This window comes from Xiphophorus couchianus, chromosome 23, assembly GCF_001444195.1.
Source record: "Xiphophorus couchianus chromosome 23, X_couchianus-1.0, whole genome shotgun sequence".
NCBI classification, from domain to species: Eukaryota; Metazoa; Chordata; class Actinopteri; order Cyprinodontiformes; family Poeciliidae; genus Xiphophorus; species Xiphophorus couchianus.
This window is the reverse complement of record NC_040250.1, coordinates 17,964,613-17,988,315: the sequence shown is the minus strand read 5'-3', so window position 1 is coordinate 17,988,315 and position 23,703 is coordinate 17,964,613. Positions and strand designations below refer to the sequence as shown.

General features: G+C 39.9%; 1 protein-coding gene across 1 annotated transcript in view; it reads right to left on the bottom strand.

Annotated features, from left to right (window-relative positions):
* LOC114139326 (ras-GEF domain-containing family member 1C) overlaps positions 1–22,355 on the bottom strand; it is a 29,861-nt gene extending 7,506 nt beyond the window's left edge. The window contains exons 1-5 of the mRNA XM_028009210.1: positions 21,996–22,355; positions 6,212–6,433; positions 4,698–4,820; positions 4,446–4,583; positions 394–615 (exon numbers count right to left, since the gene is read on the bottom strand). Of these exons, the coding sequence (XP_027865011.1) occupies positions 394–615; positions 4,446–4,583; positions 4,698–4,820; positions 6,212–6,427 (699 nt within the window). The 5' untranslated portion in view covers positions 6,428–6,433; positions 21,996–22,355. The remainder of the gene's footprint in view (positions 1–393; positions 616–4,445; positions 4,584–4,697; positions 4,821–6,211; positions 6,434–21,995) is intronic.
* Positions 22,356–23,703: the final 1,348 nt, after the last annotated feature.

The window sequence follows — 23,703 nt, the reverse complement described above, 5'->3', positions numbered from 1 at the left end:
TTCGCAGCCCCGGGCATTTTGCTGACTTCTGGGGTGATGTCACCGCTCAGACAAGGGTGCAGGTTAACTCAGGCATGCTGACAAAAAAAAAAATCCACTACGGAAATGCAGCCAAACGTGTTAATGGACGCTTATTTCTATGATATATTGTTATATATACTTACTGTATATATATATAGAAAATGGTTCCTATAAACCATTTTTTTTCGCCATACCTTCTAGTCCCTTTCTTTTTTTAATGATTCTTGTCCAAAGCTCAGGACCCTGAAATGGGCTAATGCTTCATCACCCTTAGAGCCCTCACGCTTCCGAGCATCCACTCTCCTCGTTACCGTCTCTTCCCCTGACCTCTGTCTGACCCCTCCGTACTACTCGGCCTCCCTCAGGACTCACCAGCTCCACGTGGGTGAGCTGCTGTGCCAGCGTGTAGGGGTCATTGCAGATGGAGAGCATGTCCTTCTGGATGGGTGGGGGCTTGGTCTTGAAAGCCACGAGCTTGTCGGAGATGGAGGAGGCGTTGAGGGAGACTTTGACGATGCTCTCTTCCCCCTGGCTCATCAGGGCCAACCTCTGGCTCAGCTTCTGCAGCATCTGGTTCAGGGTTTTCCAGTACGCCTGGAGAGGAGAGGAACAGGGAGGGCAGACGAGCAGATGAGTGAGGAAGCTATCAATGACATCTTTGATGAATAATTTATTAATGGTCTTGTAGGACAGTGATAGGCGTGAATCAGAATGACTAGAGTGCCACGTAGTGAGGATTCTGAAACAGCATGGCGTGTTTAAATAAAAATCATAGCTCTTAAACATTTCCTCACTTCATAATCAAAAACTTTAATGTATTTCATTGAGATCTGCTGTGACAGACCAGCAGCTCTGCATAGCGCTGAAGCAGAAGGGACATGGTGATCTGTAAACTCATGAAAAGTGTGAGAAAAGCATCTGTCTCACAATTTTCTTCTTTTTTCTTTTGCAAAAAATGTAAATGTTGCAACCCATTCTCACTCCCTACTCGTCATATATTTATGCATGGGATGGTCCGTCCTCGTCATATATTGACGAGTTGGGACGATTTCTGACCATGCGTCACATATTGACGCGCAGGGTACCCCTTTTGCGTCAATATGTGACGCGAGGTGTTTTACCCTATGCCTTACCGTAATTTTTGCCCTAAACCTAACCAAATCGTCGGGTTTTGAAGTGTCGGCAGCGGTTGCGAGAACCCTTCGCTTCAATAATCCACGTAAAACATGTGACCTTCCCATGTCGTCAACATGTGACGCTGAAGGACTCTGCCCAAGTCGTCACATATTGACGCATGGTCAGAAATCGTCCCAACTCGTCAATGTATGACGAGTTGGGAGTGAGAATGTGTTGAATTATTTGGTATTCAGCCGCACTGAGATAATAATGAGAAAAAACATCTTTTGCTGCAATCACAACTGCATTGTGTTTCCCAGCTTTGCCATTATTCTCTGCAAATTAACTGAAGCTCAGTCAGATTTCATACCAGGTACCTGTGAACATCATTTTTCAAGTCTTTCCACTGATTCTCAATTGGATTTGTGTCTGGACTTTGACTGGTCCATTATGTTTGACCTGAATTATTCCTGCTGGAAGGTGAACTTCTGCGCCAGTCTCAAGTCTTTTCCAGCTTCTAACAGATTATTGGATTGTCCTGCATTTACAGTAGCTCTTCCCATCTACTCACCAGCTTCCCTATTTCTGCTGAATAAAAGTATCTGCACAGCATGATGCTGCCTCCACCATGTTTCATCATACAGGTGGTGTGGTTCAGTTTGATCGGTCAACAGATTTTCCACCTTATGTTATCATGGATCTGATTAATGCTCTCTATGCCGAGCTTGTCGTGAAAGTCTTACATTATGTCTCTGCCACTTTAGTATTAAGCTCAACGTTGTGTTGATCTCTCACATAAAATCCGTAGAAGTTTGAGATTTTATTGTAACAAACTGTGAGATAGTTAAAGTAGCATAAATACTTTTTCAAGACACCGTAGTTTCGAGGAATTAAGATATAAAATGCATGCTAATTTAGCAAAGAAATAAAATACACAGAAAACATGAAATAAACTGAAAGAGAAGCTCAAGAACAATAAAGCTAAAATGTTACTCGTTGTTTCACTGTTTCAGTGATTTGCTCGGTGTGTTGTGTTCAAGAATGCCTGAATCTCGGAGCCCCTCCTTGCAGATGGCTCCACACAGAGGCCATTAGGTCAGTCTGTCTCACAAATGACCCAGAGCCACAGCTCCCACATGCATGCACACGCCCATGCCGAGGACAGCCAGCTGTAAATAGCAGAGCATTCATCAAAACCTGCTGAGCCTCCCTCCTCCTCCTTCTTCTCCTCTTCTGCTCGGACTTCATCTCTCTCCTCCTTCACCTTTTTTCGTCTCTCTTTCCTCTCTGTGGCTCTGCATCCATTTTCTCCACCCATATCCCTCTCTCTGTTCTCCCTCACAGTTACTCCTTTAATAGCCTTCCTTCCTCCCTCAGCTCCACTCTCCTGCAGTAACATTGTACAACAGCTGGGCTCCTCAGCTGACACTGACTCTCTCACTTTTTTTTAATCAGATAGGATAAGAAATCTTCCTCTTCATTAATTCTACTACGACAACTCTTCCTCACTCCGAATTTGTCAAATATGGATGATGGGTGTTCCTCTTGAAGCCAAAGGGTCCCTCTAAATGGTGACATTTCTTGACATGCAGGGAAGCAAAAAAATCCCAGTGTGTCAGCGACGGTTCCCTGAGGACATCTACCCTCAGGGTGAAGTCTTCTGGAGAGCGTGATTCAATATTCAACTTTTAGACTTTTTTCAAGCTCCAAACATTAAACACTGATTCTGTCAGTCTTCAATGTGCCAAACTCAACTGCAGATCAGTCCCCTGCTCACCGAAAACAGAAATTCAGTTAAACTGTGACAACAGGAGATTCTGGTCCAGGTGTAAGATGAGTGGGGATTATGAGAAAAAAACAGACATAATGGAATCAAGGCTGTCTGTCCTCGATATATAGAGCCTTGCAGTATTCAGAGCCAATAAACGTTTTCATATTTGGTCTCATTTCAGCTCCAAGGTTCAGAATATTTTACAAGGATTTTATGTGATAGACCAACACAGGGTAGAGTATAATTATGTAGAAAATTAATTCATGATGTTCACAAATTTCAAGAAGTGTTGTGTGCATTTGCATCCAGCTCCTTTCCCCCCCAATACTGCTAAATAAAATCCCATAATAAGGAAAAATCCATCGATCCGTCCATCATCTACAGCTGCTTATCCATGTGAGGTTGTAGGGGGGGAGGTACGGTGGCCGACAGGTGCAAATGCGCAGCAAAAGAGAAAACATGCAAACAAACAAAAAACACGCGCACAAATTAAATGCGGCAAGCAAAAAGCGAATGAAATGCAGCAAACAAAAAGAGAGACGCAAACAAAAAAGAAGACACCCCCGAATGAAATGCAGCAAACAAAAAGTGTTGAAAACGGAAGTGCTCCAGACCACTAGGGGGAGTCAAAGAGTCGAGACCGAGCCCAGAACGGTATGACTGACACAAAGTCTATCACGCTACCCATAAATTATTCTGTTATTCTATAATATTATAAAAGACGGCGTATCTGAAAAGAAATATAGTAATACGTACCTTTACTTTCTTTCAAATTTCTTTCTCTGAATCTTGCATCTGGTCCCATAGAAATGAATACTATTTTCTTTGACTCCCCCTAGTGGTCTGGAGCACTTCCGTTTTCAACACTTTTTGTTTGCTGCATTTCATTCGGGGGTGTTTTCTTTTTTGTTTGCGTCTCTCTTTTTGTTTGCTGCATTTCATTCGGGGGTGTCTTCTTTTTTGTTTGCGTCTCTCTTTTTGTTTGCTGCATTTCATTCGGGGGTGTCTTCTTTTTTGTTTGCGTCTCTTTTTGTTTGCTGCATTTCATTCGGGGGTGTCTTCTTTTTTGTTTGCGTCTCTTTTTTTGTTTGCTGCATTTCATTCGCTTTTTGCTTGCCGCATTTAATTTGTGCGCGTGTTTTTTGTTTGTTTGCATGTTTTCTCTTTTGCTGCGCATTTGCACCTGTCGGCCACCGTAGGGAGGTGTCCAGCTCCAGGAGAAACGCTGGACAGACCACCAGTCCATCAAGGCGCAACACAATCATGCACACACTCATATTTAAGAGCAATTTAGAGAGACCAATCACCGGAACAGTCTTGATTTTGGACTGGGAGGAAGCCAGAGTACCCAGAGAGAACCCGTGTATGCACAAGGAGAGCATGCAATCTACATGCAAAAAGACCCCAGGGTCAGATTCAAACCCAGGACCTTCTTGCTGAAAGAAAACAGTATTCTTCCATGCAGCCATAAGTAAAAATGTCCATTTTAAATTGCAAGATTTTGCTACATCTCCGAAGAAAGATAACATTAGCGTACCTCATCACATGGAGCTATCCTGTGGATGATGTCTTTAAGGTGACCAACCATCTTCTCGTCCCTGAAGTCTGATGGGAACGTTTCCGTCCATTCTGTCAGCAGCTGCAGGATCTTAGGACCAAACTTGCGTACCTTAACCTGTTGGTCGGCAAATAAAAATGTTTTTAAAGAAACGACTGCCCTTGAGATTCCCTGCTCTTTAACTGCGTCGGGCACAAACAAAAGTGCAAAAATGTCTGGCGCGGCGCTGACCGTGTCGAGCGGGCTCTGATCCAGCTGCTGCTGTTTGATACACAGCTCACACACCCTGGAGAGCAGCTCCGAGGGAGGAATGAACAGACGGGCGCTCAGCAAGAAGGTAAACACATAGGCTTTCTGTGAAAAGAGACAGGAAGACATTAAGTGAGACGCTCCCACAACAGCATCTATAAAAGCAGCCCTGCTAGCTGTAATTAAACTAAGCAGGGACTTGGGGCTAATAATCAAATTAGCACGCCTGTCACTGAGACTGTAAACTGAAACAACTCTCTCAGGCCGCACTTCAGTCTTTTAGTGTTTCGGGAGATGTTTATCTGAAAGCTGATCACAGAGAGGGTTTTAATCAAGCTGACACGGAGACACGCGGATGCAGGTCATCAACAAACTGAGAAAAAAGACAAAAACGTTTCCTGTCTTCGGGGGTTGTGTGAACTCTGCCAAACAAAGTTAAAAGACATATTAGGAATTTAGAGTACAGAGTTTTGTGTTGCTGAATCACTGATTCAGGACAACATTTTCACATTTTATCAAATAAAACCCTAAATTTCAATGAATCTGCTTGACTTTTATGAGAATTAAAATCTTAAAGTAGGACAATTGCAAATACAAAATACAACAGCAAAAGTTTGATTTTGTCCCCACTGAGTAAATACTTTAGAAACCACTGATGCAATGTAACCGTTCTACTGTAACACCGAAATATATTAATCTAAACTGCAATATTGCAGCTCTTATTTTATGTTTAATGTCTTTGGATTAGAAGGAAAGTCTGTGCTCCACTATCAAGACTTTTGAAACCTTTAATAGGCTTTTCCTCCAGGACTGTCTTGTATTTAGCTCCATCTTTTTCTCCATCAACTCTGGGGGAGCCTTGCTGCCCAAACTGAAGAAAAGCATTCCCATAGCATGGTACTGCCAGCACCATGCTTCACCACACCGAGTCTTGACTTTAGGACAAAAAGTTCAGTTTTAACATTGATCTTGTTCTGCATATTTGCCCTGACCCTCTACGCAACATTTGGCAAACTCCAGGCAAAAACTTTTTTTCAACAATGTTTTTGATACTAAGACCAGAAAAAAAGAGTTTGAATACAAATGGTCATCCCAGTTTTTGCTTTTCTTTTCAATGAAAAAAAAGAAGTAAAAACTGAAGTCTGTGGTTGTAATAAAAATGGGAAAAATATGAAGTTTGATTCCAGACTCAGACATCAGTCCTATATAGTAGCTTTAGGAATATAAAAAGAGCTATCATCAGGGAAATGACGACTTCAGCTCTTGGATGGAGTCTGAAGTAATGCTGGTCCATGTCATCAACCAAAAGAGTTCAAACAGAGTTCATTTCACAATGCAGTATTATGTAATTACTTTTGGTCTCTGTGTTTCTCACTTTTCCTAAACCTTAGTCATCTTACTTTCTCAATATTTAGTCTTTCAACCATTTAACGTTCTTCTGGGGATTAGTAAGACATCATTTAATTCAATAAGATAATTCTTGTAATTTAGTTTACCTCAGGGTAATAGTCCGCAGTGGGCACCAGGTTCTGGATCAGCGTCTCCAGGGAAGCAGAGGTGATAGGAGGCCCGTCAGCCAGACAGGCTGCTGGCCCCGGGCCCTCCTGAGGGGCCCCATCCTCTTCCTCCTCCCCAGGCTCAGCGCAGGCCAGGTGGGGGCTGAAACCACTGGAAGTGGTAAACATGGTGCCTGAGCACACAGTCTGGGGCATTCCTGACTACAACACAAACACAGAAAACACACTGTGAGTGAAGCAGAATGAGGAAGAGGAATAAAGGAAATACATTTCATGTAAATGTAGGCCCGTCTCCACATGTATTTTCCTAGCAATAACAACAAATACTAACTAAAACATTGCGCTGTTAGATTTGTGGACATTCCCATTATCTACAGTAAATCTGGTGTCGAAAAAGGGAAGTGAGTTAGACTGAAGATAAACTCCGATTCACGGAATAGTGAAGAATAAATGATGACCCATTCAGCTCAGCATCCTGATTAGTTCTCCTCTGCTTTTTGTAGCCCTGTGAGATTTTATTCATAGGAGCAAACAGCTGCCAAAATTGCTAGAATAATTTTTGTTCACCTGAATAAAATACTGACAGCTATGTTGCACTGAAATCCCATAACTATTTGCACAATGTTATTCCGTGGTGTTTTTTGAAGGTGGCTGGCTGCTTCTTCTTTCTGTACTATAGTGGAGAAAGAAGAAGCATGGATTTGACAGAATCCATGCTAAAAAGGCTAAAGAATTCAATTCAAATTTTACAAAACACAGCACAGCATACTTTGGTGTTAATAAAGTTCAACAGTAACTAATACTACTATGTACATCTTCTGTTAAAAATAATATGAATAAATCTTTTTTAATTAATTAAATCTTTTTAATTTAACAATTTTTTTTAATTTAAAAAATAAGAAGAAATGTATTTAGAAACAGGTTTCGAAGCTGAATATAACACAAAAGAACAACACTTGAATTAAAAAATAAAATGATTTAAAAAAGCATCAAAGATAAAAAAAAAAAAACCCCAAATAAGAATAAATAAATTAAAAAAATGCAGCAGCACACTAAATAGGTTTGTGGTTGTCATAACAACAACAATAGGAGGAATAACACCTCTAGTTAGATGTAATATTTGGTAAACTTTTTTTTAATGACAGGTATTCAATCTCTGCATGTAAATGTCAGATTTAGCTCAGTGGAGAGACGTTCACTGCCCTTAATGCATAAACCTGATACAGAGTAAAATGGATGAAATGCTTAAACTGGTCAAATAATCTACTGATTTCCCATATATAAAATAAATGCATCAAAACTAAGAACTCTGTTTTCTTTCTACAACCACATCAACTGAGATCGTGCACTTTGATGCACTTTTTTGAGTAGATAAATTATAGTTAAAGGATGGGACATAAGCTTTGACGGCTTTATGGGGATCTTGTAATTCATTTATTTTCTACTGGATTGAAAACTACCACCTCTTTTAAAGGAGCTGCGACACATGCATCAATCAGAAGACTGGTCGATGCATCATTAATTAATGAGAGGATTTATTTGAACTTTATTTATATTTGTATGTACATAAAATGTTCATAAATCATATCTGATGAGGTTAAGTCATCATTTTACTTTCCTCACTCTCCTCTCTAGTTCATCTGCTTGGGTCTGTATTGACCTTTATTTTTACTGATTAAATTTGAGCTATTTCCTATTCAATGTTAATCTTCGCAGCAGATATTCTCAAACCAAAACCCCAAAGAGACGGGGAAGAATGAAAATGGGTCACTGAGTTGCTTTGGAGACCGTTTTACCCTGCGAGCACTTACACGGCCCCAACGCTGCCCTGTACTTCTTTGTCTTCACGAAAAGAAAAAGCTTGGCTCAGTGCACACAAGCTACCAAACCAGAGATCACCGTTATCCTCAGAGTGGAGGTTTTATCACTTTCATCTCACAAACAGGAGAAACCTCCTTTACTACAAGAGCTTTGAACAAGAAAGTTTCCAAAAAAAAGACATGCAAAAGAATCTGTGTCCCTCGTCTGTCAGATGAAAACTGATAACGTCCACCTGCATCTTTAGAGTTGGTTTCATTCTCTAAGTAACCAGAGAGCCTGAAAGCAAAACAGTTCTACATCAATGCGACAGAAGACAGCAAGTAAACTACCAGTGTTGATGGTGCAATCTTTGGTAATACTGATTTCAAAAGTAATCACGATATCTCCTTCCTGCTGTTTGTAGTCAAGACAACAGCCAGAGCTGATTCAAAATACATGCAGAACTTTCAGCTCCAACTGCACCATTTGTGTCTCTACAAGTGTTTGACAACAGCAGCATTTATCATTTTTTCATCCATGTTCCAGTTTTGTTCTACTTTGAGGCTTTCTGTTGCAAAAAAGAAAAAAAAAAACTAGAGAAAATAAATTTAAGTTTCTGGTTGCAAATGGTTTTGCGAGGTGGAGCTTTACTAAACTACAACAAACCAAAAAAACATTAAATTTTTGAAAAAATGCACAACCATTTTGTTATTGTTCTAGATTTGCTACATTGATTTTACGCTCCTATCCTTTGACCCCAGGCGCTGTGGGCTCCAGGGGTGAGAGGTCAAACACATTCCCATGCTGAAAGGAAACAAAACTCATGTCTCAATTTTTCATCAGGGATTCATCTCTCCACTGGCCCTCTACCTTTTAGCGCTTATTCATGCACTTTTGCACACCTAGACACAAATACACACAGACAGGCAGACAAAGGGCTGGGGGATGGGAAGCCAGTCTTCATGTTCGCTGTTATTGTGGTGTTCCTTTCTACTTATAGCTACTGTTGACATTATATCTATATGTCTCATAACGTCTGCAGTCAAAGAGGGCCAACACTGCATCTGTCTGCTCCATTTTCTGGCGAAGAAAAATACAGAACTAGACCAGAAAACTTCCCTGGTAACCCGAATGAACTAAATCAGTTTAGTTGAGGCATTATTTATTACTTCAGTGGGGAAATCCCAGTGATGTAGGTTTAATCTGTCCATTTGTGAAGAGTCAGTAGAAACCCCCAAAGCAGCTCTTAAATTTGCTTATTAGAGCTGCAGAAAAGCTGCTCTCCTCTCATAACAGTACAACACTTTTTCTCAATTAAATTTTCCCAAACTGCCAAGCCTGGGGTGTCCTTGCAGCAACCTCCCCTGGATTGGATTACAACATGCATCTGTAGCAAAACATCACCATCAAAAATGCCCAGACATGATCAAATCCAGCCTTCCTCTTTGACAACAGCAGCATAAAAGGAATAATTTATGGGAACTAAAAGAACCTTCCTCATGAGGATTGACGGCAGAAACGTCTGCTCGCCTCTGATTGTCTCTGTGATATTATTTTAGGTATTTCACGCAAACGTCCACACTACTTTGCGTCTAATTGTTTCAACGCATGTTTTTGAGCTTGATTCTACGTGAGCACAACGTCAATCATTTCCTCTCTTTCTTGTAATAATCTGCAGACGATTTTGTATTCCTCAGCTTTCCACACCTCCCCCAGTAGGTGGGGGAATTACGAGCCTGAATCGTAATTCAGGCTCTGATTTACGATTTCATCACAGTTCTGCCAGCCAGCCTGCAGGATGTGAGCATAACTCAGCTCAGTTTATTTATCACTGAGCATGTAAATAAACCAGTCATCATATTGTGACCTTGTCTGCCTGTTTCGTTAGGATTGAGCCTTAATGATTTCATGGTTCACATAACAGAGAACAGGATAAACATATATGTACTATTTAAGTTTTAAACAGGGAGGCCTGAAACACCTTGACTGTGGTCTCATTTATTCATTCAGGTGCAGATTTGCTGCCATAATTGTGATATTTTACCTGGAACATGTCAGAATTTTGAATTTTACAGTCACTAATGAGTCCAAGGAGTCCAGATTGAGTAAAGATAAGCCGAATCCATAACCATGCATAAAAGCTGGGATGAGACATTTGTGCTGCTGTCTTTTGCATTATAGGTAAACATTTCCATGCCACTGCATTCTCATTTTAATCAGCAGAAGGTTTTGCATATAAAAAATATGTCTACATTCAACAAGTGGTGGCAGAGAAAGAAGGTGGAGGAAGTTTGTTCCTCAAATTACTACTCTGACCTCGCAGTTTCACCTTCAGTGTTGGCTTGGGACATAAATATTCTTTTAAGATTATTTCGAACAGTCCATGTGCTTTCAAATGAATTCCTTTCAGACGCTACCATGCCGTTTTTTCTGTTTGACAAACAGTACTCGCGCCATGAATGGAAAGTTACAAAAATGTCGACATGGACGACCGGCGTTTGTGCTGTTGTGTCATTTGCCATATGACATGACAAAGATGGTGAAAAAAAATTCCTCATACAACTAAGTTGCTGAAACACTTAGACGCATTTTAAAGATTTTTATTTAAAAAATACCTTGTCATGTTTGCAATACATTTCTTGTTGCGTGCCACATAATTTGTTATACTGAAAAATTCCTGTTACTTCTAAGTGACTGCAAAATGAGCCAAATTCATCATTTCTTCACCACCGTGACTGACATTTGGTCTGAGGTGTTTGTACCGCTACATTTTTCTCACCCAGCGTGACATCATACATTATAACAACACATCGCCACCTTATGTGTTCAAAAGAAACCATGTAAAAGTCTTGCAAAAATTTTCCTTCCTTGGGGAAGTATTTGCAAATTGTTTCTTCGGATCTGAGTCATCCCAGCTTGCAAAATAAATAATGCAGGAAATAAAAATGCATATGTAAAAACTCAGTAGAGACTAAGTGTTAGAAAAGTGTAGATCAGGCTTTTTCCTGGCTGATAAAAGGTTCGTGAAGGACTGAACAGCCAGCTAAAAATCAGACTAATTCTAATTTTCTTTCTAAGAACTGAAGTACATTCAAGAAGAAAATCATAATCTGACAATATAAGTAATTTTGAATGCAACAAAAAAGAAAAAGAAATGAAAAGATTATTCTGATTTTTTTGAGAATATGATTTCTACTAAACTCAGGAAAATGTATTAAACTATGTGTTCTTGGTTGATGCTTTCATAGTTGAAAATTACATTTAATGAAAAGGAGAAGGAAATTCAGCTTTTTGAGGTCATGCTTAATCAGGACTGATTAAGCATAAATTCTTTGATTCTACTTTCTGGTTCACTGATTGCTAAAACTACCTTCTTTATTAATTTTTTTCCATGCACATAAACCTGAACACTGCCGAAACAAATCTCCCAGTAAAGTTATGGTTTTACCCCAGAGTAATTTCCAACTTCCCCATGGCCGACTCTCAGCTCAGTGCTCGGAGTGACAGCCACGATACTCCCACCACTTTTCTTGCATTGTCAAGAATCCATCCAAACACAAAGCTGCACTTTGTATATAACTTGTTTCCATACCACTCTATGCTCTGAGCTCCCACTATGCCCGTCACACTGCATCAACAATGCACTGAGAAACAAGCAGCTAAGAACAGGTGAGCATGGCTGAAAGTGCGCCAATTCCCTCATGACATCTCCAGCTGCCAGCCAATGGAAAGCGTCTCTGGATTTAGTCTAGACAGCTGAGTAAGCGTCATTGTTCAAGCTGTTATCACTGCCATCGGAGGGGGAGAGATCCACCCGCTTTGTTCTGTCAGCACCCTTGACTTCGGAGGTCTGTGTGTGTGTGTGGCATGTCTTGACGAAACAATGGCATTCCTGCTTGAGCTGTCAAGCAGTGCCCTGACTAAGTTAATCTCTGCATTGTAGTAGCTTCAAATTTAGTATCTGTAAAACCTGCCTCACCTTATAAATAGCATGGCTACAAATGACATCGTAGGCGTAGATGTCAGGATGCAAGACTTGATGACTAACTGGCTCTTTCATTGAGGCGTTAATTGTTGAGAACAATCAGCATTAGCTCTTCATGCCAGCAACCTTTTGACCTTTTCCATTAGAGAGTCAAAGGCCGAACAAGGGCAGATGTACAGTAGCAGCTCTCTAAAGCCTCAGGAGATTTGTTTTTATGGTAGAGCCGCCTTCACACACAATGAAGAAAGCAGCATGCGTCGTAAAATCACTTGAGATATGTTCTAATTTCGCTCCTAATTGACTGATGCTGAAGGGCAAATCACCCAAAATCTAAAACTAGGAGATGTAGAGTCACTGTAGGTTTGTTCTCTTTTTATAGTTACTAAAATCCTTTGCACTTAAAAAAAAGACTAAATGACTTCTTTAGAGTAATTAAGTAAATAAGAAAATAAGAAAGAAAATTTCCTTAAGAGTTTAGATTACAACTTATTCCTGACCAGGTGATAAGAGGATACAAATTTCAGTTAGATGGAATGAAAACTCTCTGATTGATTCACAACATCAGCTGATTATTATTCAAGGGGACCAAAGTTTTCAAACATCTTAACATCTTCTGGGGGTGGAGAGGACTGGTACCAGTGCTGGAGTGACTGGCAATTTCACTGGTAATACAGAGCACAGACCAACGCAGTGCAGCTCAAGCTGAAAGTTAAACACAAACCATCACTAATTAATTCAGCTAATAATTACCTAACATTGCAAACCTGGTCAAACTACAGTGGGATTCTATGAATTTCCCCACATTTATCTGCACTTTATATTAATTGGTGGAAATTACACTTGATGCTCCACAAAAATCCTTCATTTCTTCACATTTAGATCAAAATGTAAGAAATCTTCTTCAAATCAAAGTGTAAGAGCAGTTTAATAAAACAGCTCCTAAACTCTCTTCTTGTATTCCTGTTTGGAAAGATCTCTAATCTAAAAAAAACTGAGGCAGAAGTTGTGTGGAAACTAAAACAGCGCCATTCATCACCTTTTTAAAGTACTACTATTTGACTTTACTACTTTAAAGCTCTAGCTGCAGACCTTCTAATTGAGTAGACTAATTATCCCTCTATCATAAATCTGACATATTTGTGCAATGCTCTAAAAAGCAAAACTGCAAAAGGTGTCAATTTCATTATATTAAAACTACTAATTTATTTAGTCTTAATTCTGTTTTTGCTCATCAGAATCAATGAGAATGGAGATAAGGTTATTCTAGCTGCAGTTTTTGCAGCACAAGTCATTAGTGTTGTTTAACCCTGTTAAATAAAGGCATCCAAGTCATGTTATTCAATGGAAATACCATTACACTGCAGTATTACTCAAGGTTATCATGCCCCAATTATTGCATACCAGTCCATTACTTATGTTTTAAGAAATTGATCTCCTTATGTAACTACACATTTGTATGCATTGCAAGTGTTTGTGTATATTCACTTTCAATTTTATCTAGCTGTTTGACTTCTATGTGTTTGGAATAAAGTATTTCAGAGAAAAAGACGACTGATGCAACACGGTTCTTTGAAGAGCAGCACGTCATCTGAGGAAAGCGACTATCCGGCATTGGGTATTGCAGCAACATTGTTTTGTTTTTGTCGCTGTTTCCTGGTTTCAGCAGCAGTCACAGCTGAAGCGAGGGAAAAAACAAAACTCAAACAAGAATGTGGTGAAAGCTGCTACCTCTAACTCGCTCAAGAGAAGAAGGCACACCTCTGGGTGTACTGTAGTGCAGATACAGTAGTCTAGACTCTCTACTGTTACACGTGTGCCTTGTCAGACTAAATAAAGTCGTCTTTTCCACTGCAGTCGGCATACGACTCCCCCCCGGCTCCCTCCACTACCGTCTGATTTACATGCGCTAACACTTCCTTTCTAATTTAGGATCCACATGTTTCACCCACTTAACACGTCACAACTTCTCCACTTTAGCTATTTTGGAAGAGTGCTCCACAAAAGCAGATCCTTGCGTATTTTTGGGGCCTGACACTATTTTGTGTACCACAGGGAAATGCAACTTTGGCCTAAATTTTCCTCTCAGTTCTTTGAAAGCTGAAGTGTAAAAAAAAAAAAAGAAAAGAGAGAGAAACACATGGCAGTGTCAATTAAGGTAAAGGTAAAGGAAAATCCCTCTTTGTCATCCTTCCTCCTCGATTCTTCTTCCTCCTCCTCCTCCTTTTCCTCCTGAATCTTTCTCTTCACACCCTACTTTCTAACGTGTCCAGTACAGATGGCCCTGCAGGAGTCTGCTCCCCCAGCAGGAGCTACTGGCATGAGAAGCTTTCTGGCTGTCCAACAGTCTCCACGGGAGGCCAAATGTGTTTTGGCATCCAGACTGAATGTCGTGGCATCCGAGTTGAGCCAACCTGGCTGCTAAACCACACAGTGACTCTACAGAGCGACCGCAAAATACCACGCATGCATCTGCTCTGCGCACTACCACCCCAGTACACTGCTGTTGGGTAACAGACAAAAAATGAGCTCTTTGTGTATTGGGAAAAAAAACAAAAAAACACAAACACATGCATGCACAGTTGCGCCCACCCAGGAGCTACACACAGGACTGAATTACATGCAAAGTATTCCACTCATTCCTCTGATTCTCCATGAGGTCCACGCCTGACAGAAGCAACAATCACAATCGACCTCAATCCTCCTTACTGGAGTTCCCCTGTAATTCCCCTTTACTAACTGAACAGAGACACACTCATAATGTGGCACCTGTTTCACACACACGACAGCTCCATCAGTGAAATCCTCCCTGGATAATTGCGCCCATGGAGATGATCTTTGCAAGTGTGTGTTTGTCCTCATTCCCTTCATGGCCAGCTGTGCGCATCCAAGCGTTTGTGTTGGTGTATGGGCTCACTGAAAGGCAGGCCCAGTCCAAGTGCATCTTAGTCCATGTTGTGTCATCTATTACCTGTTTTTTTTCTTCATGTGGTGCCCTATGACTCCATTTCTTTTTTAAAAAGTGTCTGAAACACAATTAAGTGCAAATGTGACAAATGTAATAAAGTATAAAATCACAGAGCCTTGCAAAAACTTTCATACCCCAACATTTTATCATCTTACAACCGCAAAATTCAATTTCTTTTGCTGGATTTTATGTTTGAGTGAAAGGCAGATATAATACATATCTCTATATAAGCACTACTGAGAAAATAAATTCTGCATGATTTTCATATTTAGGTAAAAATAAAAATTTAAAAAGCGCAGAGTGGATCTTTATTTGTCCTCCTTTCACTCTGATACTCGCAGCTTAATTCATTTAGAAAAAAAAATTATTTAGCACACGTGCAATTAAAAGCCTTTTAGTTGTACAAGTGCATATTTTTAATCTCAGTATAAATCCTCAGTTTTTCTAAAGCATCATGAAGATCAAGGAGCAAACCAAACGGGTCATATGTAAAGGGTTTAAAGTATTGGTCGTTTAAGAAACAAAATTGCCATCTTAGAAGGAACTGTTCATCCAAAAATATAAATAGTATAGCCAACATACAACCCTACAAATAACTGTCCACCTTAAGTGAGAGAGATGCAGAGAACCATAGCTCAGGTGGAAGTACTATTAATTGAGAACTCAGGAAATCTGGTCTCAATGAATGAATGGCAAGAAGAAATCCACTGTTGAAAGTAAGCCAGATGAAATCCTGCTTAGGAGTTTACCATAAGCAGGAGGATAAAGCAAACATGCAGTAAAAGCAAATGGGTGCAAACCTACGAATAGTGAAAATCTGAACATCATCTCCACAACACACCATCTCCACTGTGAAACACGGTGGTGGCAATATCATGCTGTGAGGATGCTTTCCTTCAGGAAGAACAGGGAAGTTTGTCAGGTTTAGTAGGTAAATGGATGCAGCCATGTTTGTCCCAGGTGTTAAACACAGACAAACGTTTTTCTATATCTTTTTATACTGTGTTGTGAGTCCCATGCAATCCCAATGAGACACACTTGAATTTGTGGCTGTAATGAGACAAAATGTGAAACATCTAAAGGGCTTTGGATACTTTTACAATGCAGACCCAAAACAGCAACTAAAAAATGATCAAATTTAACATTTAGAAAAAAAAATACCACTAAATCCTGAACTAAACTTTTATTTAGTTTTCTGACAGTTTTTTGTAATTTCGCACTATTAACCCCTGAACCAGCTTCTGAAACCCCTTCACATGTGGAGAAAAAACACTCAGTTTGAAAATGGTGCAATTAAATGAACTAAACACAATGGGTTTAGTCAGTCCATCATGTTACTTACAGATAATTACAGCTGAGCACAAATTTGCGCCATGTGTTATTTATATTTAAATTTGCAGTCAAATGTGACTAACCTGTTTTGTGATTTTGTCTTGCTCTTTACAAGACAACATAAGTCAGCTGTCCCTCCAAACAGAGTCGTCAGCATCTCATTCCTGTTCCTTGACTCAAACCTGCACAGCGAACCGCCACGAGCTAATGAGCGAGACTGAAGCAGATGCACATCTAATAACCACACGGTACTAATTTCATCGCGGCTGTCTCCTTCCCTGTTAAGCTACATCTATCAGCTCATTACAAGCAGAGAGGCCAGAGGCTATGCACTGTGTTGACGCTGATGTATGGCGTAGACGCATGCTAATTAGCGGCATGGCCTGCTTCCTTCTCCATGCAGGCACCATGTGTGTTAACATGATTATGCAAACAGTGGTCAGGGTTCACAAAAACATAACTACTTCCAGGTTGGTATGTGGACAACACAATATGCCATGATAATCCCATTTTTTAAAACCATGAAACAGATTAGAGGTGAGGCAAATCAGAAAATCACTGTGCACTTCAGATCCTGTTGATCTAGGGTGGTTCAGAACAGACTTTGGAGCTCCTGAACAATTTGTTGCAGACCTGCAGCATGATTCATCTTACTCATGGAAGCTGCTGTCATAAATTAGGCTGGACACATGGATGGGTGGGACAACAGCTGCGTGAACAAGGCCTAAGTTACAGCAAAAATGTCAGCTGCCAACACTCCCTTACAAATAATGTATTGTAGCAAGGTGATATACGGCACTTACAACAAAACACTTGAAGATTTCCAAACAAGTTTGCCATATAAGCAGAAGCCTGTCAGCATTTACAGGTTTACTTCCAGAAACCTGGTTGTGAGATAAGTTCTTACTCGGCCTTTATGCGTTGCTAAGCAATACATATGATTTCAAAGTTGAGTCTCTTTTAGTTTTGATCATTTCTGGCAAAGATGTCATCACAGTATATCTCAGTCAATTTTGCTCAAGTGGGATAATTTTAAATACATGCACAACCGAAAACAATCATGGCCAACAAATAACACAAGATCAGAGTAACACTCGTATTTCACTATTTAATTAAATTAAGCCTGAATTTAGCCTTGAGATAAAGAACCTATTTAATAATTTTTTAATAAAAAGTTATTTTTTATTAAAAGATAAAAAGAGTCAAAGTATTTCAAAATTACTGCCACATCTCAGTGCACAATTTATTGTCAGCCTGACATTTAAGATGCAATACAAAGAGAAATGTAAAAAAAATATATATATATATATATATATCTTTGCTATATTGACAGCTATTATAAACTGATAAAACAGACGTGGCAGTACTTGCATACTAAGTTGTTATTAGGTTCAGTAGGTTTTGATTTGGAACATTTATCATTAACAGGTGGAACACCTGAGCAAAGAAAATGGTACAACTCTATAGATAATTTTATTACTATGAGCTTCTACTGATTGGAGTAAGCTAAATGCTTATTGCAATGGTTTACTGAGCACAACAGGGATTTAATAAGCTTCAATTGCTTTGGTGACCCCTCTAAATCCATAGGGATTGACCGCCAATAGCTGCACATAAGACAGCATACAGGGAGGTGAGTGCAGCTCTGGAGAGCACAGGCAGTTTCCATGGAGTCAAAGCTCATATTGGGAGGTAATTAGATGCCTGTTGTGTCTCTACTGTGACGCCCACTCCTTTCTCTTTGTGTTTCCCCAGAATCCCTTGTTTGCCCTCCGTCTTTCGGTCTCCTTCTCTTTGCGTCTCTCATGACAGAACGATTCCAGACTTGAAGTCCATCTGACGCGACCCTTCGGCGAAATCAGCCCCATCATCCCTGTGTCAGAGGCAAAGCTGTCATGGAGCCAAAGCCCATTTGAAGGCCTGTCAGAGGCACAAGCCATCACAGTGTTGGGTCTCTTACTCTGTCAACCTTTGTACAAGTTCACAAGCATTGTAGTGAGAGAACAAAAAAATACACGAGGAAAGGATAAATGATGCAAAATGTCAGATTTTTCCACAGGTTTGAACTGCGACAAGTTATTTTTTAGCACGTGCAGTGGTGTTTTTAAGCATGTTAATGATAACCAGCACTATAAATATATTAATATATTATATATATATGATATGTTAAATTATGACACAGCACTAAACATTAATGGCTGTTGTGATTGTGGAATGTATTTACTTGAAGGTTGAAAGCAAAAAAGCTGCTGCTTGGTAAAGTCACCCCATTTCCCTAAACTTGCATCACAAAACACACTGGGACGTCCTTTGATTAGAGCATCAAAATATCAGAGGTATTGCCAAATGTTACTGAGATAATGATAAAATTAGAGATCAGCTAGCAGAGAAGACCTAAAAACACACTTTTGATGCGCAAGCTGCTCCTGAGAGGAAAGGACTCATTCAGTGTCAGGTATTTTTAATGTCAATAAGGTGTTTAAAAATACATTTAGAGGAAGCACAAAAAACTGCTAGATGGCTTTTTAGATTCACAGACATCTCAGTTCATCTCATTCCAGCTGTGAGAGAATAAGACTTTCAGAAGATAACAGGAAGGCTGAATGTATTCCAACAAAGTTGCTCTGTGTTATGCTTTCCAGCTCTCAGGCTCTTTCTGTCATCAAACATACTGGATTTAGGAACATCGGCGTTAAGGTAAGGAGCTTCACTCTAGAAAATACCCATACACACTACTGTTTTAGTAATGCTAGCTCGCTAATCACTAAGATAAGATGTAAAAGCCGATTTAAAATGTCAATACTGTAAAAAATTTTATGTTATAAAACTTTAGTAGGACTATGTCAGGGTTTCCCCCAGAAAACTTGCTAAGCCCGGTGCTCGGGGCACTAGGGCAGTCATCCAGCCAGCCACCATTTTTTGAGTAAAAAAATGTTTAAAGTTGACAGGAAATTTGAAAATATTATTTGATAGTTATGCATTTTTGGGAGATTAATACCTAAACACCAACTATAAATTCTTAAAAAAGGCAGTAATTTAAAAATACCTAAGATAAATTAACAATGCAAAGCCTGGTGGGGCAAGTAAAGCCTGGTGGCCCACCAGGCTTGTAATACACTGAGGGAATCCCTGTATGTAGTGACTGCTCTCTCTCACAAGGTATGACATCATCTCTACTCCTAAGAAACACATTTAATAATTACTAAGGCAAGCTGGAAAAAAATATTTAATACTGTTATTATATTTTCTTATATGTAGTTCTTAAAGAAACCGTTTAAAAAAATATCTAAGATCTGAATTAAAACACAAAATTCAAAAGTATTTAGCAATAGTACTGTGATGTCTTTAACAATAGCATAAGTTAACCTCACCTCTGCACAATAAGTCCCATCCAAGTGAACCAAATGAATCACATTTCCAGAGAGACAGTTCAGCCACAGGACAACAGAAAAATCCCATCATGTTTTCAGAGCAGAATACAGTAGTCAGATATTTTTTTTTGGCAAACACAAAACTCTTTCCCTACACAGACACAGCTATAAACCCCCTGATGACAATAAAACTGTCATATCTACCAGACAAACAGCTTCTGGGTTTACCTCCACATTAATCTGCCCTAAAATTATCTTCAAAGATTGGCCTCACTCTCCAAAAACATTTCTCTTTCACATCCTCATCCACCAGGCTGCGCTTATTCCCTGCAGACCCAACTGCTGCCTGTACCTGCTGCGTTCTTGTTACCGCTGACTTCTGACCGACCCCTGCTTTCAGTGGCTCGTATCTGCATGACTCCCTGTCTTCAGCACCGCCGGAGCAAGCTGTCTCTTTTAATTCATGTCTGTTCTTGCTGCTTAGGGAAGCAGGCTTTCATGGTCAGAGCACAGACAAGGTCAACTGAAGCGGTGAACCCAGAAGAGCCCGAACAAAGAGCTGCTTGATCACTGGAGAGCAGAAGACGATGATGCGACAAGAGCATGATTTAATTTTAATCATCGCAGACAAGCATCACATGCAATTCTGTTTAGTGTTATTTATATACTACCAAAACACTCTAAATGGGCCTTCAAACAGCAAGAAGACATGCTGCAGAGACTTTGACAGTGGGTGTGTATTGCAAGTTCCAACAGCAGAAGTAAGATTAGGAGCAATCTGGATAAAAACATGTTTCCACCTGACTCTTCTTTGGACACAGCTGCTTTTATTTTCATTCACTTTGCAGTAAGCTGTGAAAGGCAGATGATAAATGCTCTATAAGCTACTGCTGCATCATCGGATGGTAAAAAGGCTGAGCTCCTCCAGTAGAGCATGCAGAGGAGGAATGCATACGACTCCTAGTACAGAGACACATGCAGCACCGGCTTAGTGCATCATATCCCCTGTTAGCAAGTGTGTCCTTTGCAGTTTTCCCACTAAATAAACACAGAGTTGAAACGTTACTCTCATGTGAATCAAGCAACCGTGCATCTCTTGCATCAGAAGGAGACATTCACGTTCAACAGTGATGCTCAACTGGTGGTCCCTGGGTCACACTGAGGCACAGCTCAGTCCATCTGCCCAGGAAGTTCTAAATTATTAACACCTCCCACAATCTGAAACCAGAATAAGTTGCAGCCCGCCTCAGATGGGGTCAATGACAGCAACGCCTCAGTCAATCAGAGTGAGTGCAAGTGAAGCAGCTTAACCCAGATGCTGCCATATACTGGCATAAGAAACATGCAGCTCAACAAAAAAGTCTTGTTTATCAGATCAGTATCATACAATAAGCCACAGACCAGAAGCTTAAGACCAAAGCTTTACTATATTGGCAGATCTCTGCTCTATATGATCGGAAGGTTTTGGTACAGTTGTTTTGCAATTTAAGTGCAGAAAGTGTGTTACTTGGTGAAACATTTGCTTTAAGTTTGTGCCTCATGTAGTAAGATAAAATACACTATTTCTATTACCAAAACTGCTTTCTGTTTTGGTAAGGCAAGCAATTAAGCTATGCTTTTTTTGCTAATTATATTTAATCGAGTATTTCCTCTGTTTTTTATTTTTTATTTTTTACCTTAGCGCAAATGATAAATTCCGAAGACTCGTGGGGTTGACATTAATGACAAGATAAAAATAATAATAGTGATATTAGTGTGTATTTTTACACATAATAATTTGGCAGCAGGGCGCACAAACAGCCCCATACCGTCTACATACACTTTAACTTACAAATAAGAATAAATAAAGAGAGAATTATGCTTTGTACAATGTGAACCCAGACCTGAATCCCCAGCAGAATAGCATGTGACATCTGTTGAACTTGTGTATTTCTGCTATGTTGTTGTTTTTTTCTGGTCAGTCATGCTGTTTGCTCTTATATAAATGTATTGAAGGTAGAAGACACGACGACTCGCTCCGCTTTAAACAGGCTTTGCACGCAGCTGACTCACGGTTCACCCTGTGTTTTTTTTTTTTTTTTCCACGGTAGTAAAGTGATGCAAGGCGCGACACATTATTTACAGCAGAATGACTGATGAGCTCATGCATAGTGTGTCCAGTAAAGTTTCGGTCGCGAAAACACGGCGATTCATCCACAATGTTACCACCTCATAAACACATGCACTAACTAATACACTACACAGGCTGAGGGCGTGAGCGCAATCTTAATATGCTAATATGGTTAGTTGTTGCTCTCCCAGTATACTCACCACAGTACTAAACTGGGATCCTCATCCCCGATCCGACTTGTATCCAAAGTAAGAATCAGTAGATCTGCCGTGACTGATATTCCCAAATTAATCGGTGATCAATGAGTTTATTCAGCCGGCATGAGTGGGAGAAGTAGAGTCCAGAAGCGCCGCAGCCGGCTTGATAAAAGTGCAGCAAATGACAGCTGGTAAGAGATCCTGGTTCTGGACGGATTTGATCAGCGGACAGGGACAGATGCTCTGAACCCGGGCACAGCGCGTCCCTGACGGAGCGCTGACCCTCCCGTTCTGCGCCACGGAGACACCGAGGACTGTAAGGTGCACCGGTACGTCCTCTAAAGCCAAGTGGGTAAAGCAAAGCGGAGGAGAGAGAGGACTACACACACAGGCGTCAAGCTGCAAATGATACTGCTTCCTTTTTAGATTTTCAAAATAAGATACCGAAATTCTTATAAGAGTAGACGATTTTGTTGAGAAATTATGTAGCCTGTGGTTTATATATGTATTTATAAACTTTTAAATGAAAGTGGGGAGCTTGTATACAAAGAGCTGATTATTGCATGAGAAGCAGGTGGCTGCAGCTGAGAATGGAGCTCAGGAAGGCAGGCTGAGGGAGAGGCGTTAATGGCACAGGAGGAGCTGAGGAGGAGTAAACACTAACTGGAAAATTAATCAATAAACAAGGAAAAACACAAGTCTAATAGGAAGAGCAAGCATGCCTAAGCTAAAAAATAGGAATAAATAAACAAGAATAAACTAAGAAGAGAACAAAAGTGTGAACTAATGAGATCTAGGCTAAGCATAAATACAAATACAAACACAGAAAAAAGTTCAAACACCTCCAGGATGTGATAATGCTAACCTTTTGAAAGCTTTTATAAGGTTTCAGTTTCAAAAACACAGACATTATCCATAACACTGCCTCCACAGTGCTTGAGTGACAGGACTGTAAAGCTTGGAGTGACAGCGCTGCCCCTTCACCACATGCTGCTGGACATCGATCATCGGCTGACTGAAAGAAGGATGTTGCAGTTTTCACAAAATACATTCTGTCATGTGGAAACATTTCCAGTCGTTTCCCTGACATTGATAAATGTATTAAGATGGGGTGTGTTAAAACTACTGTCACCTACTTTGTTGTGCTACAAAGAACAGAACGGCAAAAGCTGAATATATTCTGAGCAGCACCCATTGAAAAAGTACTGGTAAATTTAATAGGTGTTTGTATTATGAGTTTTCTTAAGTCAATGTGTCAACACGAAAATCACATTGGATAAATAAGTAAATGTAAACATCATTAATCACAACTATAATTATCAATATTTGATTTAGTTTCAAAAGTAGAGGAGATAATTGTTGCGATCACATCTTGCTAAACATTTTTGTATAGAATTTTGTGTAAACAGTGTGAAACAGTGACGCTGGTTTATTTTTGCTCATTGTTATAGCAAGAATTTTATACAGGCAATGCCTAAAAGAGTAGATGAAAATAGCAGATATTTGTAGCTGAAGTAAGGCTTGCAGAGGCTGTTTGCTCTGACATTACGGCCTTAGAGCCTGAATGAAGTTGTTTCCATCATATCTCTGTCTGACCAAAAAAAAAGAGAAAGCATGCATAAAATAGAGTAGATTGGCAACAAGTTAGGTTTATTAATAACTTTTTAAAAAGTGGTGAATAAATAGGAGAGATTTTTGTTCTCACAGTAGT